General features: G+C 38.3%; 1 protein-coding gene across 3 annotated transcripts in view; it reads left to right on the forward strand.

Annotated features, from left to right (window-relative positions):
* Positions 1 to 424: 424 nt before the first annotated feature.
* The window catches only part of LOC110069288 (uncharacterized), an 83465-nt gene continuing 65005 nt past the window's right edge, over positions 425 to 18884 (forward strand). Inside the window, exons 1-11 of one of the 3 annotated variants that reach the window (XM_089284070.1) lie at positions 425 to 615; positions 6597 to 6728; positions 7569 to 7603; positions 10166 to 10204; positions 12826 to 12879; positions 14002 to 14145; positions 14963 to 15034; positions 15676 to 15720; positions 15823 to 15876; positions 16663 to 16716; positions 17529 to 17582. In XM_089284070.1, coding sequence (XP_089140196.1) covers positions 546 to 615; positions 6597 to 6728; positions 7569 to 7603; positions 10166 to 10204; positions 12826 to 12879; positions 14002 to 14145; positions 14963 to 15034; positions 15676 to 15720; positions 15823 to 15876; positions 16663 to 16716; positions 17529 to 17582 — 753 coding nt within the window. In that variant the 5' untranslated portion in view covers positions 425 to 545. Of the gene's footprint in view, positions 616 to 1610; positions 1735 to 6596; positions 6729 to 7568; positions 7604 to 10165; positions 10205 to 12825; positions 12880 to 14001; positions 14146 to 14962; positions 15035 to 15675; positions 15721 to 15822; positions 15877 to 16662; positions 16717 to 17528; positions 17583 to 18884 lie in introns of those variants that run through there. The other 2 variants (XM_089284072.1, XM_089284071.1) reach the window with 2 other exon arrangements.

Here is an 18884-nt window from a genome sequence, read left to right on the forward strand (position 1 = left end):
CAGTCAGACCTGTTCGGAGGAGTGCGTGACGGACGAGAAGATTGTCTCTGCGTTGGATAGAAGACATGGAAGTCTCCTGCGTTATGATAACCTACCCAACTATCATCAAACTTGGCGCCTAGAATTGAACAGTTGAAACAGGCCAGATCCAGTATCCCAGAATCTATTAGCGACGTTATACCAAATCAATAAATGTTAACTGCGAATCAAGAAGGTACCTGAAGTCTTTCGACTAACTGTAGCTCTTTGATTCAGTGTTCGCACTGAAGAATGAAGTGGATTTTGAAAGCGTTACCTTGTCTAGACAATTCTGAAACCACACGCACAGTAGGCTGTGAGTGGAAGATTGCTTATCATATTTCGTCAAGTTAAAAGCTTTATTCATTGGTCGAACAATGGACATTCGATATACGCTTCCCATCAGAACTGCCTTTACACGCGCACCGAAGACAAATTTCTGGTCGCTCACAAGGTAAGGTCCAATCACTGGTGTGTTAGTGCTGTAAGCATTTTGCACAGTGCCGGACCTTTTAAAGCCTTCAAACATGGCCCGTACCCGCACGTTAGTCATTTTGCCGTTATTGCTGTTGTTTGCGAGTCTCGCACTGTCTCAGAGTAAGTACGCTTCAAATTATTTAACAATAATCAATTCATTGTGTAAGGCGTCGACTAGATCATTCGCTCTACCTCGTCTCTTCTTCGTATTTTGCTCTTTTGTGCTAGTATAAAGATGTTAGATCTGAAGCAATCTTCAAGAATGACTTGTTGTTGCTTGGATGTTAGATTTTGCGTGGTATCTATCCAAAAATAGGTTTGGGATTGTCCAAGACTGAGTTGAGCGTAGGTCCACTGGTTTTGCAAAGGTTATACGTCGGCAATTTCTAGTTCCTAATGGGACCATGATATTTTGTTCAAGGTTTGAGTATTACTATTCGGGGAATTTAAATATTTACTAATTTTGCAGATTATTGGGGTAGTTACCAATGTGAAAACATTTCTGTAAATCTCCAAATATCTAGCAGGTAATACGCACGCAAACAGCCGTCGCTGCGTCGACACAGAGCACAGGGACTGTTTGACATAATAAACGGTTGCTCCTCTCCGGGTAAGGGCGATTTTAGTAAACAAAGCCTTGTCTCCAAAAGAATCGTCAAGAAAGGCAAAGTAGGACTGTTTGGAAGAGCTCATTTTTTATTTTCCACTAACAAAAAGAGCATTCGTGACTACAACAATACGTCTTTGTGACTTGTCAGCCCTTCACTATTCACACTGTCTATTGTAAAAAGATCATAGGCTAAAATTCTTATTCAGATGACTTTTTCGGCTTGAAATGGCAAAGCTAAAATACTCTCAAGCTTTGAATGTTCGAAAGACCAGAGATCTTCAAGGTTTGTTTCATTTTGAAGGATTTCTTGTTAGACATACCAGGAATGCTTTCGGATCTGGGTTTGCTGTCACGACAGATACAGCGTGACAAAACAACAGGGTATTCATTCGCCGACGTTACTTGAACCCTTTTCGAAGGAAACGAATGCTTCTTTCGTTACCCGTTCAGTTTTAGAGAACGGAGTATGTATATGGAATTGCTGTTTTAGTGGTTTGAAATTTATGTCAAGAATAATAGTATAATGTTAGGTTTTCGCACATGAATGCTTGTGAAGACGAAAAATCTTCGAGGAGGAACTGCGACCTTTTGATCACCAGTGAAAGAATGTTTGTTGTAGAATCAGCCGGGTAAGATTTTGTTATAAGAAAGTAATTCTTGTTTTTCGATACTGCTACGTTTATGGTTACCATTTCGAAGTAGTCAAGACATTTTATTAGCAAATTCTAAGTCGCGAGTTTTTCACGCAGACGAGTCACATGCACAGGAACCATTATCATCTCTTCAGCTTTCTTCATGGAGGCGGCAACATCAAACCCAGAAACCTTGTTGCGTGAAAAAACTTTTTAGCTCAAACGGAATTTCATGTTGGGGAACCAGTGCGCTGTATCTTATGTTAATTAACGTAAGCTTACTTCTCAAAGTTCGTGGGGCCGTTGAAAAGTTTGAAAGCCGGTTGCGCAGAAGTCGATTAGCCCCTCAACGGCCGGTAGGCAGGGTACATATTAGGCTTACCTAATTGTCAACTCTGTATAATTTTACCGACCAAACGTTATTTCGACTTCGTTCAGTTCAGCTAAATCTTTAAGTTACGAACTGGACGCTTTGGGAAGATAATTTTGGAAAATAACTTGAGTCGGAAAAATGATGGCGACTCGGGTACATTTTAAGCTTACCCATAACTCCGGTAGCGCATCAAGACTCTCACAACGCAAATGAAAACGTGCAAAAAAGTTCTAACATCCTCAAACCTGGTATGCACAATACCGTTAGCACAGGGACAAAGATTGCAAAAATATGACTTTCCTTGTACTTTATGGGCTGTGTGAGGTGAAATGTAGAGCCGCCATATTTTTTTCGTACGGAGGATTACTGAGTAGTTCGATCAATTCGGAGCCATTTTGTAATTTGTGAGAAGCAAGTGGTTGGTTTTTAAATTGTAGTTTTTTTGCAAGACACCAGCTGAAAACGAAATATAAGTTTTAAATAACAAACCAATGACATAAATTACTGAGTCTGACAGAATTGTTGGTTTTCACATGACGTCACTAAAATTCGAACTACAGAACTATTGTTCTTCCTGGATTTAACTTAAATGATGTATAAGAGCAGCTGGAAACTAATATTCATACAAATTTTCGCTCCGAATGGGTTCTTGGTTTTGTGGTACACTGCGCTTGAATTTCTAAGCTTTTGCGTGACGCGGCATTTACTGGACTGCCTAGAGAGCTGTCATTATGGTTAAAAAAAGTGACTTATTTCGGGGAACTTCACTATCTGAACAGTTCATGTCTTAGGAAAAGTATTATTTTAATGTTTCAGATTTCCTCGAGGGATAAATTCATGCTTTTGTAGCAAAACTCAGTGACAGATGTTTCTGCTGGTTTCCGGCCGCCATGTTGGTGCCCATACAGATGGGCACCAGCATGGCGTCTCCATGCAAATCTCTATAAATTTGGGTAAAAAATTTCTCTGCATATCTCGCATAAGATAAATTGCTGTGACCAGAGTTTTGGCGAGATTTACCTTCTTTCATTTTCCAGATTCTGGACTTTATCTATTGACCGATTTTGATTTTGATTTTGATCTATTTTGAATTGCGTGACACTGAAAACCAACTATATCGAGATCTAACACAGGATTTGAATATTAAAGTGTGTGAGTACATAAAGCGATCCAAAGCAAACAAACAAAACCCTACTACCTTTATGCTTTACTCACATGGAAGACACAGTTCGAAGATGCGTACAGAATCAAAGACTTAATTCGATGACTATATCCACAGCTTATGATGAGAACGATAACTAAGCGATGGTATATAAACTTGAGCTTGTATAACAGTAAATGCTTGTATCTCGACGTTACTTGCACCTTACTTGACCTCGTACGAAGAGATCCCAGGGGGAGGAACTGCCATATATAGGCTATATAGGTATGTGCTGCTGTGAAGGGTATGGTTTTCAAGCAGTTTACTCTAGGATAGGGTATATAAATCAGAGCGTTTGGGTCTAGAATAGGGTATCATTTTTCCAAAACTGACGATTTGGTTGAAGATTTTGTCTAGACTAAGGAAACCAGGAATTGCCACTCAAAAATATAAAAAAATCAAATCGGCAAGTTTAAATTTACGCAAATTAGCTGCAATAGTGTCGATAGATGGGGGGATTTGGGAAGTTTACTCTAGTATAGGGTAGCAAAATTCAGTTGACCTAGCTCTGGTATAGGCTAAGGATTCCAGGGTCCCAGCAGCACATCCCCACCCAGAAATTCCCAGAATACCTCCCCGGGGAAGAGATATACGATAACTGGTTGGTTTGTATGATGCAACTTGTACGGTTTCGAAAAGTTTGTGTCCTCTGATAATGGCTCTGAAACACGATAAACCGTAGAGAAACTATGCAGGGCTTCTGAAAAGTGGCAGAAAAAAATAAAATTTCGCAGTATTTTCAGAGATGAATTCGCAGAAATATGACCGATTTTGCGGGAAATTCATGGGAATTTTTGGGGCAAATTTCACTGAAAAACTATTGGTAAAAAACAGCCGATTTTGTGGGAATTTTCTGGGCAAGTTTTGCTGGAAAGCGATCCGCTTTGCACTGATTTGATGAATGGTTTTAACTAAAAAAGATGGCAATTTGGCCATTTTTTTTTTTTGGCAAACGATGAGTGTTAGCCTATGCAATAACAACAGCAACAGAAACACCGACTACTTACAAGTGTTGCCTTTGTAAAACCGACAATTTTGCAAGAAAATATGAGCAAGTCATTTGGACTATCGTACGTGTTTGTATTTGTTTGACCATGAGGGTCGTTTTAAGGACGGTGCCTACTAAATACAAAGGTTTTTGCGCCCAGTTGGGATCATGCGGAAAAAGTAGATCTTTGTAAGGGCTATTGGCACCCACAAAGAAAAATGGAGGTAGTCACACATTTTTTCGAGATAATTAGCCTTGAATCTTAGCAAAAATGCTTACATCAGCATTTTTCTAGAAAAGAAGGAAAGGATATTTCTGCACAGATTTCCTTAGAATTTGCCTTCACATACAGAAAAGCAAACACATTTATAAATTAAGATCTTAAAACTACATGGTAAATGGCAACATAAAAACCATTTTTGGTATGTTTTTAATAACAAAATCGTTGCAACAGCACTTTTAGCGTCTCTGACAACCTTCTTCTTGTTCAGCTAAAATACAGTCAAAATATCTTTTGTTCACAATCAGAAACTAATCATCTGTTGAATAGATATAGGCTTGCACCTCCATTTCATAGCATAAAATGTAGGGGTAACTGTGCATTTTTTAAATGTATTCATCTTTTTTAAAAAGTTTTGGTGCCTGTTACATTCTTTCCTGTCACCTCCCCAGTAAGTAAAACATTTGCGTATCTTGCACTTGTTTTGCACGTGCACTACATCATCTGCAGGTACATGTTTACAGTTCGATTTTAGTATAATTTTTGACAGATATCAGCTAGTTTTTCAGATAAATATGTTGTACTGTTTGGAAGGTGCCAGACTTAGACTGGCATGTTTTCCTAAAATATTTGAGGTTTTTCAGTTTTGTCAGCAACATTTAACTTTCATGCAGTTATTTGTTTTACATTTTTAGGACTTTTTAACTTTGTTCCATTGATGTTGATTACTTTTTCAAAGTCTATAGAGGTTTTCTGACATAAAAAATCTAAGATGGCAGACGTAACATGATGTAACTCGTGATGTAATTCCCATAATTCCTGTGTCTTCTTGCCATGTTGCTTATATCAAAAGATATGTCTTTGGATGTACTATATTACACCGTCAGAGTGTAGTTGTCATTTGTTGAAGGAGGATGTCATTCCAAAAAATGTATTTTTTTTTGTCAATGCTAATAAAAACCTCACACTGTGTTAAGCCACTCACCGAAGTTTCAGCCTCTAAAGTGTAGGTTTTCCTTATGAATTTTGCCTCTAAAGAAGCCCAAAATTCGACATTGTTGTGCTATTTTGTATAGTACTCTTGAACAACGAGGCCATGTTTTTGTGATGTCATTCTGTCCTAGGGATTTTGTCCATGGCTTTCGACAAGCCTTTTTTAAAACTACCTCTCTAGGTTATAGCTGCTCTTGAGTGGTAATATTTCGAACCAAATGTGCTCCAAAGACAAAAATGATAGCAGTGAAGATAGTGAAGTGGATAATCAGTTGAAAAAAATACATTCTGCTGACCTTGCAGGTTTGATGGAATGACGTCACATAAACATGGCTTGGCTGCCAAGTACAGTTTCATAATGGTGGCCTCTAAAGTCAAATTTTGGGCTCCTTTCAAGACGAATTTCTCCAAGATAGCAGGCACTTTAGAGGCCGAAACTTTGGCGAGTGGAAAAACTCAATGTTTACTTGCTTTGGGTGGTGAAAAAAAGAAAGCTTTCTGGAGTGACCTTCTCCTTTAAATATTTTTAAAGTGTCAAACGGTGGCCAGAATCTGCTTATTCCTTCTCATACATAGCACAGTCAAAATGGCACAAATGCACGTGAGAATGAGTTGACCTCAAAAGCCACACTGTAAAACCACACGACCCCCCAGCAGACCCCACACCACTGCGCATGTCCAAAACAGGGGAAGGCTGCTGACCAGCATTGTTTTGCATTTAACTTAGCTTAAATTACATTTAACCACATTAATTATTCTATATATAATGTATGGTTATCCAACCAAGAGAGGAACATACATGTATTATTCAGTTAAACTGTATAAAGTTAATGTGACATGACCTTAAAACCGTCCTATCAATGCTCAGATCAGGCTAGCTTGCTGGTTTAAACCAATGCCACATTTTGTGAATTTTGTTACATTTATCCAACCCTCCTTTTTGAGGTCATTTTTGGTCCCAATCACAAAGAAATTTACCACACTGCTCCTTATTTAATTAGGAACACTGTCTGGGTTCAAGTGTAAATATGCTTACAACAGGTTTAGACACATACATAAAGCGAGTTTTAAAATCTGTTTCCAGGACCAGGCACATGTCCAGATTTTGGATCAGATTTTGAATGTCCAGCGGAAGCTGAAAACTTTTGTACCGATGACAGTAACTGTGTAGAGGGGCTGAAATGTTGTGATACTGGCTGTGAAATGGATTGTGTAGGTAAGTTAAGAATTTTAGGTTGTACTAAAGAGTTATTAACAATTAACTGTGCATGCATTTTGTTACAAGCAAGTCAAAATGGTGCTAAAAAGTCTAATGAATTCTCTTTAGTTTGCTCGTGAATGCACAACTTACTCCAAGTCAAGATGATGAACATTGTAAGCTTTAAGTGACTATGTTGAAGGGAGACTCGCGGTTACTGTGAAGCAAGTCCAGTTTGACTGACCAAACCTAAAGCAAGTCCTGTTTGACAGACCAAACCTAAAGAAAGTCCTGTTTGACTGAACAAACCTAAACCAAGTCTTGTTTGACTGACCAAACCTAAAGCAAGTCCTGTTTGACTGACCAAACCTAAAGCAAGTCCTGTTTGACTGACCAAACCTAACGCAAGTCCTGTTTGACTGACCAAACCTAAAGCAAGTCCTGTTTGACTGACCAAACCTAAAGCAAGTCCTGTTTGACTGACCAAACCTAAAGCAAGTCCTGTTTGACTGACCAAACCTAAACCAAGTCCTGTTTGACTGACCAAACCTAAACCTAAGTCCAATCAGACTGACAAAACCTGTAGTGGATCATAAAAAGGAACCCAAAATAATTACTAATAGGTGATTCCTTCTTCACATTATGGTTTACGTGGAAACACAAAGAAACAAATTTGTCGAATTTGTTGCCTCAAAAGGTTATTGTGTCACTTAATGAATTTGACAGAGACGCTTTGTATTTGAAAATGGTTAGTTACAAAGTGGTCACTTATAGGAAGTAGTCCCTTACAAGAGTGGTTATTAGAGAGAGTTGACTGCTATGTAAAATTGTTTGTTTGGTTTCCTTATTCACATATAGAACCTGACGCACCTCAGGAGCCACCTCCCCAAAGGGTGAGTTTTTAATTTTACGATGACTGAATCTCCTCAGACGTGTGTGATCAGCATTCAACTCTGATTGCTTTTGAAGTTAGGTAGATGTGCCCTTTGTGCAATGCACATATATAATGAACATTGTCATTGAGTAACAAATAGTGTATTAATCTGGCATGCCACCGATAACTAAGCCTGTGTTTTCACGAGAGATGTTTACCTTGGTTTTGTTTTAACTTTATGAGGTGAAATTTTTAAACGTGGAAACAGTAGCAAACCTCGGTAAATGATGGCAAAATCAAAAGTAAGCCAACCTTGGTTTGTCGACAGTTGAACGCCTCATCAGGTATGGTTTAGCTTAGTAACCGACGATAACCAAGGAAAAGCAGACGTTGGGATATCTTGGCAGCAAGTGTTCACGCATTCAGTGCATAAAGAAGAGAAAAATTGACAAAGATTCCTCCTAATGTAAGAAGGTTTCAAGTCAATGGGCAAAAAAGCTAAATAAACTCATGTTTAGGCAAAGAAATCCCGGACTGCTGTTTCCTGTTCTTCATCAAGTGCTGTAAGTGTTTCCTCTTTGTTAGAAGCTCAGTAGTTTAGTAGCAGTGTACAGGCAGGTGCAAATAGAAGACGAACTAGCACAAATATATATAGAGAAAGAAAAAATCATAATTGTGCTCTATGGCGAAGAAAAGCAAATGTTAAAATTTAGGCTGCCCCAAATAAGAAGAAGTATCGGTAAACATTAACGTAGCCTGGGCTCCATGGCAGATGCCGTTTCAGGTTTTTTTGTGTGAAGAGACCCAGCGAGATATCAAAATTTTCTTTCCACTATTCATCTACAAAGCTTAACATTAAAGGAGAGTTTGGCTTGACATCACTGCAAGCAAACTGACAACGACCTGCGTTCGGCATTGGAGTAAAGTCAGAAATTTTATAATTTTCCAATAGTTTCTGTGCAACTTTGCAGCACTTGCTTTCCGAGAAAACGTCAAACCGTCCATTGTATGCGGCCTACTTTAGTTAATTAGCTCCGTGTAAACAGCTTCTCTAATAACTGCAGTTAAGTTACGAAACCTCAGAAAGCAGTAACCGTAGTAAACCTCTCTCGTGAAAACACGGCATTAATTATCTAAAAAAGGGGTGTATTTTGTCTGTGGACTGATCTCTGTCAATGATTTTGAAACAGTTTGAGTTTTAGCAGCTGTTGCCGTCTGTCCTACCATGCAGCTCATCATCACCAATGTTGAGATCTGAATCATCAAGCAAATCATCACCGTTGTCACTAAATAGAATGCAGAGGTGATGTGCACGCTGGACATGCTTGGCGACTATTTTCATGTTTCTCTCTCTCATTCCCATCTGTAAAGCGTGGAACCTTTTCTTGAGAATGCCATATGCCCTTTCAACATGTTTTCTTATGTGCCTTATTAAACCTGAGGTGAGCTCCTTCTACATTTCCTCTGAAATGGGGGTTCAACCACTTGTTGCAGGTTTAGGCAGAGTCACCTAGAATAAGTGCTTCTGAAAATGGTCTATGCCCCTGTGGCCCAAAGGTGGTCCACAGAGTGCTTTCTTTAATCACTCGTGAATCATGCCATCTTCCAGGGCATTGACTGCTACAGAAGTAGATGGTGTAATCGGGGTGTGCTACCATGGTGACATTCAGAGATTTAGGATAATGACGGTTGACGTAGGCCTCTTCATTATTATGAGGTGGGCTCAGAGGGATATGAGTTCCATCAATGCATCCTGCGACAAGGGGAAAGCCTGCTATACCTCTGAATTTAGCCGCGATATTTAGAGGCTGGTGTGGCCATCTTATATGAACTCTTAACTAAAGCTTAGCATTGCAGGGACAACGTGATGCATGATAAGCCATACTGCTGATATGGAGATACCATGACGAGTGCATTACACGATAGAGGAAATTTGTACCAAGGGAGTGGAGAAATACTTCCTGTCTTGGCATCGTCTTGTTCTATGTTTCAAATGTGGGCTTATTAATTAAATTTTCTTTTTCCCATTGATTTATAGGGGGTCAGTAAGAGGGTCAGTAGGGGGTCAGTAGGGGGGTCAGTAGGGGGTCAGTAAGGCATCAGTAGGGGGTGAGTAGGGGGTCTGCTGACCAGCGGTCAGTGTTTTGTTGAAAGCCCTCCAAACTTGTTAACGAGTAAATATATTGTCTCAATTAAATGCCTCTTGTACTTATTTTAAATTCAGCTTTGTTGATCCAGTGCTTATTTGACTTTTGTAGTTCATTCGATCCTGGAGTTAATTAGTCTTTTTTTTCATTACATTTACGAGCTAATTATAAGTTTATTATACATCAATATACAAATAAATTGAGGGTCTTATTTACGTATGTATCACAAGACCTGGCATTTATTCGGGACCCAGCTTTTAATCAAGAAAATATAGTTATGTAATAGTTGATTGTTATCCTGGAGGTGCTGATTTTGAGCATGTTTCAGTTTTAGTAGCCTGGAGAAAAATTTAAAGAATTCTCTTGTATATTAACAAACTATAATTAGTTTAATACATATCTGTAAATAGAATTTCATTTTCTTGGAATGATAGGTTGGCCCCCCAGGAGAACCTGGACCACAAGGAGACAAGGTGTGTATATATGCATGGCTAATGATATGTCTTTGTATATATTTGGCATGTACCAGCAAAACCAGAAAGAATGAAATGGAACGACTGAGGCAGAAATGAAGCCACTGACTGACACGTTTGAAACAAAAGCCCCAAAACAACCACACTGGCCAAAACAAGCAAAACAAGCTCTGTGTGTGCAACATACAAGTTGTACAGTACCGATCAGAAGAAAACTAACAGGGAACGCGTTTGCGAACGGGAATGGAACGGATACAGAACGGGTACAGAACGGATACAGAACGAATACAGAATGGATACAGAATGGATACCGAATGGAAATGGAGCAGATACGGAACGGTTACAAATCACAAAAATGGAAAAAAGCATTCTCCAGAACGCAAACTATAAGAGAACGCGTTCTTCAGAACACACGGTAGTAAGTTACACTATCAGAGTGCTTACCGAGGATTTGGAAATGATGTAACTTTAAATACACGTTTGTTCAATTTTTGTCCAGCCCGGCGATCTTGAGAAAATGACAGAACGAATCATGTTATGTCTTTTTTGATTTCTTTTTACACGCACTAAGCAAGCATCCTCCCTGCATCTTCTTGTCTATTTTGTGTTCATCGCGGCCATTTTGTTATTGTCAACAAGCTCAACTTATGTCCAAATAAGGAAATGGATGGATGAGTCGAGTTAGACTGGGATTGAAAGGTTTGTTTGTGGAGAGAAACAAAACAAAACATGTGTTGGTTGACCTTTATTACGGTGTTGTTCACCAACTTTGCGGAAGGATCGGCGAGGATAACGTTCAGTCTTAACTGAAAATTTGCCTGTGAAAATAACATCAGTGAAAGTATCACAAAATGCTTGCTTCGGCTTTTTGTCAGTACTTTGCACCGCTCGCATCCTCCAGCTAAGTTTCTACCGCATTTGTATTTGCCGAACAGTTTTCGCCGATACTTCGAAGTTAAATCTCACTAAAGGTATTCGTGTAAATACAAGAGCCGAAAGTTCATCTTTTGCTTGAATTTTTTCATCGATGGCGTTAAAAGTGCTTGGCAAGCTGGGTTACTTCTTCCTTTCCTCGGGCAATCACACAGATTACCAGTCACTTTGTATCGTTTTGGAAAAAGACATACTATAAACTAGCCTTGAAGTTACAATACCATCTTCCCGTATTTTTCGAGGAACTGGACTGATATTCTCACCACGAAAAGTTAAGTTTACTGTCCGTATTCTCGCATAAAGGCAACAGTTTTAACCCATGCTATGAAATGCAAATGAGTGTTACTAATCTTTTAAATGGGTTCTTGGAAACCTTATTCCTCTGAACGAGTTTCAAGAATGCTTACTGATGGAATGCTGACAGAACAGGAACAGAACAGCACAGAACGGATACAGAATGGGAACGGAACAGATACGGACGGATACGGAACGGATACAGAACGGATACGGAATGGATACAGAACGGGAATGGGAACGCGTGTGGAACGGAAACAGAACGCGTTCGGTCAAGCATTCCCTGTTAGGTTTCTTCTGATCGGTACTGTATACATGTAAAGTTCCTACCCTTTTTTAAAATCAAGATTGGCCTTTTTTCTGGGCTGGGTAATTTTTAGGTGAGCATGTTTCTCGTATAGATGACTTGGAATAAACCCAGGGATTCACCAAATAATCTCAAATTCGTCCACAAATAAATCCATGCCTTTGACAATAAAATTGATGACACATTCTTTAGTAGAGACGATTTATCTTGGTATGTTACAAAAGTTTATATGACAAAGATGAAGAGGGCAACTTTGTCTCAAACTTTCTGTTTAAGCTGGAACCACATTTATTAGGTCATTGTTTAAGTGCAACATTTTCATTTCTTAATGGTAAATATATGCATAGGAAATGAGACCTGGGAGGTCAGACGATCACCTCAGTCCATAAAGTCAAAACCTCAGTACTAGGTGATTGTCATTAAAGGTTATTCCAATCAAGGTGTTGAAGCCCTTGCCACATATGATAGCAAAACTGTCAACTTATAACGTTACGAGTTTGTTTACGTACACCATTGGTAGAACCATACATAAGATAAAGTGAGGTGTGGTATGATGAGGTGCGATGCAGTGTGTCAATGCATCGGTGCGATAACAAAAACTAGAAAAGCTAAGGCTAGTGTTTTAAAAGTGGGCACAATGTCCTAACTAAAATGATACGAATACAGGAAACAAATGACTCAAAGTATATTTAAAACTTACATCTGTGTCCTTGAAACATTGCAAACACCTCATAGAGATTACAAAGTCCATGAAGCTGTATTAAACATATAAACTGTAAAATGTATAATGAAAAATTGTTTACGAAAATTTGTGCAAAAAGCTAGTGTGGTCATCCAGGCTCTTCAGGCTAGGCCTAGACTGTACCACCGCAATGTCTCTCAGAAAATAAATTTATGCAGGTCATGCACGATTCTGCAGTAACAAGTTACAGAAACTAGAGACACAAATTTAGTCCTCGAGTGACAACATGTCCCCCATTTTGGCACACTTATATTGGATCTGTTTTCACAAAACTATGATGTCCTTTGATAAATTCCATTTTTCTCTCATGTGTTATTGACCTATTTGGTAATTGGATGTTTGCAGGGTGAGCCTGGCCCTCCAGGTGTAGTGGGATTAGTCGGAAACCGTGGAGAGCCAGTAAGTAAAAATAGTGTCTACTTTGTACACCCAGAGTACATGTAAATGTGACATATTCATTCAGGAAACAGGATATCTATACTCCTCCTCCTGCCCAGAGGAGTTTTTTGCTCTTGGTCGCAGCAGCCCTCTGGAATGTTCCTGTTAGCTTTTTGGCAGCCATATAAATTTTATATTTTGTCATACCTATAAGTGGCATACCAAAATGATAATGCAAAGACATGCAAGTTCTGTAATTTTGTGAATTTAATGTTATTGTTTTTCCATTAAGTTGAATTGGTTGCAATGAACTCTGTATAGTTAAGATCTGTGCTGACACTGCTATTTATTTTTTCATTGTCTGTTATCCAACATGTTTGATCTCTGAATTGCTGATGTCATTTATGCAAGCAAAATGTGATTTGTTATTTTGGTTCACGAAAAATGATCTTAAGCAACATGCATGACAGATTACCCCATTATTAAGATGGTGTGACAATTTTTGGAACACTCATTTAAGTGCTGTGGCATAAGTGCAAACATTTACTGAAAATGTACTCATGAATGAATAAAATGAAATGTGTAGTTCCAGAAAATATCCATACCTCCCCCACAGTCTTAAAGAACCCCCACCCCCCCCAGGAAATTCAATTCCCTTCTGTGGGAGGAGTATGGATATTTTCTGGTACTGCACAATACTATTTAAAACAGCTCACTTTAGTTCATTTCTCTAAGTGACCCTGAGATTAAACTCTCAAGCATTCTCCAGAAAGTTAATGTCAAACCTCGTAAGAATGCTTAAGTGTTAAATAAGTGTGTGCTTAAGTGTTTTTATAACTAACATGAAATGTCTGTTTCAATTGAAATATCGATAACTTCAAGTTCAATTTTCTCTTGTGGGGTCAGCTTGAGAGCTACAGTCTCGATAAGGTCTTCTTAATTGTATTCAGAATACTACCACGCCATGAGGTTTTTTTTGGTAACTTCGTTTTTGCCATTATTGCTCGAATGTTCTGTGGAAATCATCTTGAACTTTCCTAATCATGAGCTCTTTTAAAAGAACTTCAGTGAAGGATTTTCAAAGAATAAAGGTACATTTTCTGCTGTGTGCATCACGTGTAGCTCTTTGTTGTCCCTTTGTAGGGTACTCCTGGAAACAATGGTGCACAGGGAGCAGCAGGACTTCCCGGTCCGCCAGGGCCTCCTGGACCCCCTGGGGATATTATTGCAGTACCAACTGGTGACCCTGGACCCGATGGTGGACCAGATCCTCTTGAGATTGGAAGGGTAAGAAACTGCTTTTTTGTAATATATTATGTGGCTAAATATAATTAGGCGAGGTTAATGTCAAGGCAATGCTGTTCAGCAGGGTACCCCCTACTTGGCTCAGATGTGACCTTTGAGCCCTTTGTCAGGGGCACCTTGTGGTTAATGCAAATGCATTCACACTTTTTTGCTTGCAGGCCTTTGAGTATATGTAGGTGTTTCCTTAAGGGCCAGGCTAATTGGGTCATGCCCAATTGCTGCCTGGCTTCACCAAACTTTTTTAAGGTGCTGGCTCTCAGACTCAATTCGTTGATGATTTTTATGTACAGTATAGTTACCTATTCAAAAGTTCAAATTTTCATTAGTTGGGATTGGAGTAAATGGACACCGATCTTTCCATGCAGTTCTTCCCCTGAGTTGACATCAGAGATTAAAGCAGAAAATGTCCATGCTGTTAATATTGCTCTACAGAAATTATCTATCCTTACTCTCCTGGATCATCTGATTGACTGAATCCTCCAGTCTCCTGTATGATCAACATGGACATTTATTTATAGTACATTTACCTGCTTCTCTCCCTTTCCACACCTTTAGTTTGAACTTCTCTTACAGTCAAGTCGCAACAACACGAAGGAGTCAGCGGGTCAGCAAAAGAAAGTGGGAGTGGTCACTGTACAAAAATTTGGGTCCATTCCATGGTTTGGTGGTTTTTGTAGTAACCTGAGAACAACGTGTTTCATGTCTTTCATCCCTCAACTAGTGGGCAGCGATATAATTAAAACCTAATTATGTTCAGGTGTTACTTTATTTCCTTACAACATTTTCCCCTCCTATTTAGCTCGTACGACCTAGTGACTCTAAAGGTCCAGCAAGTGCAGTAAGAGAGGTTATGGGAGAGAAAGGTGATGCTGTAAGTGATCAACATCTTTTTTACTCCTAATTTTGTCAGTTATTGTCAAGCACTTCAGGTGACAAGAATAAAGAAAATCATCAGCATAAGTTATTGTAGATGTCAATTTAGGTGAGAATTTAATTTAATTTATTGATTTGAATCTTCGAGTTTGTTGGTGTGCAGCTTTTACTACCATTTAAATATTGGTATTAGCATCTGGATGTAAGAAAAAAGTCTCTAGGAGAATATGAGGTTAGCTTGGTGATTGAGTTTTTATTGAATTTTTGTGTCTATTTTAGTAATATTTAAAAACCATATGATTGTAAATTTATGATGTAAATTGTACTTCATCATATGATGGAAAGTCGTAATTTTTGTTATTATAGTTATATTTATTATTATTTGCGGTAGCAGCGCTGAGGATATGGAATCAACTGCATTTAGAAGTTAGGAACGGGGCGGATGCTAATTGGTTTAAGCAGCTGTATTTGTATAAAAGACATATTGTTTTAAGTTAGCTTTTATTGATATCAGGTTAGCTTTGTTCTTGAATTTTTATTTGCATTTATTTTTATATTTAAATGCTTAATATTATTTAATATATTATTATTTATTATTATATAATATATTATTTATACATTCTATTTTGGTTGCAACAGGGACCACCTGGACAGGCTGGAATACCAGGACCCAGAGGACCAGATGTAGGAATAACATTTTTGCTTTGTTTTGTGCTTGTTGAACATGTGATTTGTAATTGGCTGTGCATTGAGAATATATTTAATTGAAGTCATGTTAACTTGCAGGGATCGCAAGGAGAACCGGGTGAAGCAGGTCTTGTTGGGGCTGCTGGTGCACCGGTAAGCTCTGAATTTCATTTTAAAATAGACTTTCTATGATAACTGCAGAAATTCTTGTGTGCTCATTGGTTAATTTTCATTGTCAATAAGTGGACAGGCACATGAATTTATAATTTATGTGATACGTCAATGAGCGAGAGCGGACAATTTGTCAATTTGTTATCGTAAAAAAAAAAAAATTGATATCAGTTTATCATGCTTCTGTCCTGTTACTGACAATGAATTTTGTCACAACATTGTCAAAGTAGTCTGCGGATCCACTCAGCTATCACCTCGTGGATCCACAGCTACTTTGACAATGTTATGGCAAAATTCATTGTCAATAACAGGACAGGTGCATGAAAAACCGACGTCAATTTGTTAAATTGCTGATCTCATTATTTAGTTCTCTAGATTAACAAACTTAAGAATGGCCGTTGTTAAGGACTATGTGTATAAAGTGATGGCTGTGTGATCCATCCTGTACTGCTCTCATTCAAGGAATGGCTATAAATTTCTATCCTTTTTTTTTGGAATTGAAATTTATGGCAAAGATACCCTCTGGTTTTGGGTTCAAGCGACCTCCGTTTTTGCCCTGCATGATAGAGATCTGATGAAAGCTTAACAATCATCGAGAAATGTGAGCTTTTAACTGACACAGCACAACAATTCCTTTGGAAACTGAATAAATTTGCTCTTTGGTTGGCCTCTTGCCTCTTCCAAATATTCTAGAATTCCAGGAATGGTTGTGTCAATTAAAGGATAATTTCTGATATATTTCGATAAAGTTTATTTTTTGATCTGCAGGGTATTCGAGGTGCAAATGGCCCCCCTGGTGAAGCAGGGTCAGACGGCAATGATGTAAGCATGCACTACATAAATTATCTTCTATTATACTGGCATGAGAACTGGTTAAACACCCAGGATTGTGAATTATTAGATCTTAACTTTTTTCCCTTGACATCCCTGAACTTCAGTACTGAAACTAAGCACGAGTTGGCTGGTGAATGATCACAACCGCTCAAACAATTTCTAGGTACAGTTGTACACTGATATTTCTTTCATGAAGCTGGGGGTGGGGCACTTTTGCCTCCTCCCTTGTGTATCTCCAAGAATATTCACCCTACTTCTAAATGAAATGATACAATTCACCCAATAAATAAAACTTATATGGAGAGTATTAAGCATCAAAACATGTTTACTTAATAAGTGATAATTACATGTCCAGTTTAATTTGTTATCACAGAATGCCACAATTTAAATTATGGATTGGATTTCAAAAGTGTTTCAAACTGATTAAAAGAATCATGAACAATATAAGGGAAAAGTAAAGAATTTGGAGTAAACTTGACTTAAATCAAAATTTGAACTGAAATAGCAATTATGCTTAAAAAATAAGGAGTCGGAAAGTCACAAAGACTGATTACTGTAGCTTGAATGCTGTTTATTAGCAAGAATGCCTGCCCCTTACAACTCCAGGTTAATTCAAAATTAAACCAGCTGCTACATTGACATGATCGTGAAGTGACCTTTACAGTTAGATGGTTGAACCCTGGGAAACTTAAAGCAATAATGAACCCTGCCTGTTCACTGAAGTGATAAAGGATTTTGGTCAAAATGGACCTTTGTTTCTTTGAGTATTTTAATCTCACTTTACATTTTGTTGTCACCAGGGTCAACCTGGGCCAACAGGAGATCCTGGTGATCCAGGACCCAGTGGCGAACCGGTAAGTCATTACTGATCATGAGCTGTGGCACCTTGTACCTGTGCCCTAATCATTTAAAGGGACTAGGTCACATTGTGAGATGGCACACTAGTTAATAATATTATTACATGTAAGTCAGGTTACTGTATTTCAGAGCAGCTTTCTGTAATTATCAGACACAAGGAATGCAAAATGAAATGAAGAAAAAAAACCCCACTGTCCTGAAAATCCATTTAGTAATGCCCAGAATGTAGCTTAAGAGCAGATAAAATATACCTCTTTTGCAATGTCTGGATGGGAACCGGCCAGAACAGAAATGGCAGTGGATGCGGGAAACTTGTACTAGTCCTGTTGTGCTGCCAAAGACAAAATGCTTAATATATTGTATTTTGCGTATAGGACGACGCCTTCGATGACTTGAGCTACATAAAAGCTTTTCACAAAACCAATGACATCCTTTAGAGATGGCAGAAATATAAATCTTATCCTAGATGATGATGAACAGACAAGGCTGAAATTATTCTTCTTTATATAAGCTTCTAAGAAGCAAACATCCCTGATCTGTCAGTATTTTAATAAACAAGGATCCAGAATTTCCGCATGAAGAAATTATGCTGATGATCTTATCAACTTGGTTCAGATGGCTTTTTGCCAGCAGAGGGTTTTATAGTTCTGTTGAAGAATATTTCAATTTCCATTTGTAATTGAAACAACTAGTAATAATAAAACAAACTTTACATCAAGTTCCGGGTAGCATGGAAAAATGAAATAAACATCAACTTGAGAATGTGCATTCATTTGACGGACAGTTGCTTTTAGGACATGCCGCAACAATTGTATTTCCAATCAAAACTTTTCGGAAACTGCTCAAACTCCGGCAAGATTCTTCAAAAAAAAAAATTTTGCACATTCAGTGAAAGCTGTGCCCAGTTAATGAGAAAGAAAGATCGAAAACTGAGAAAGCATTGTGGCTACTCACTGGCAACATATATGATTATCCAAACAATGTCACGTCATGTCACAGAGAGTGGGAAAATGAGTCTGCAATGTCCTATGTTTTGACTATCGTAGCAGTCAGCTGTGAGAGATCATAGAGGTTTGTAGCAGGTGTTTCTGCTTAACTCAACACTGAACTCGAAATTGTTTTACTCAAAATGTGATATTGAACAAAAGGATTACAATTTTAAGCTGTAGACAAAAAGCAGTTATTTTCATTTAAACTAATTGCATTGAAAAGGCGAAAACCAGTTATTAAATCTTGATGTGTTTTCGCTCTCAGATACATTCGTGAGATTCATAATGTTCCAAAAACTTCCAAAAAGT

The sequence above is a fragment of the Orbicella faveolata genome, unplaced genomic scaffold, assembly GCF_042242905.1.
Source record: "Orbicella faveolata isolate gen_17 unplaced genomic scaffold, um_ofav_v1 contig_13, whole genome shotgun sequence".
In the NCBI taxonomy this organism is placed as follows: domain Eukaryota; kingdom Metazoa; phylum Cnidaria; class Anthozoa; order Scleractinia; family Merulinidae; genus Orbicella; species Orbicella faveolata.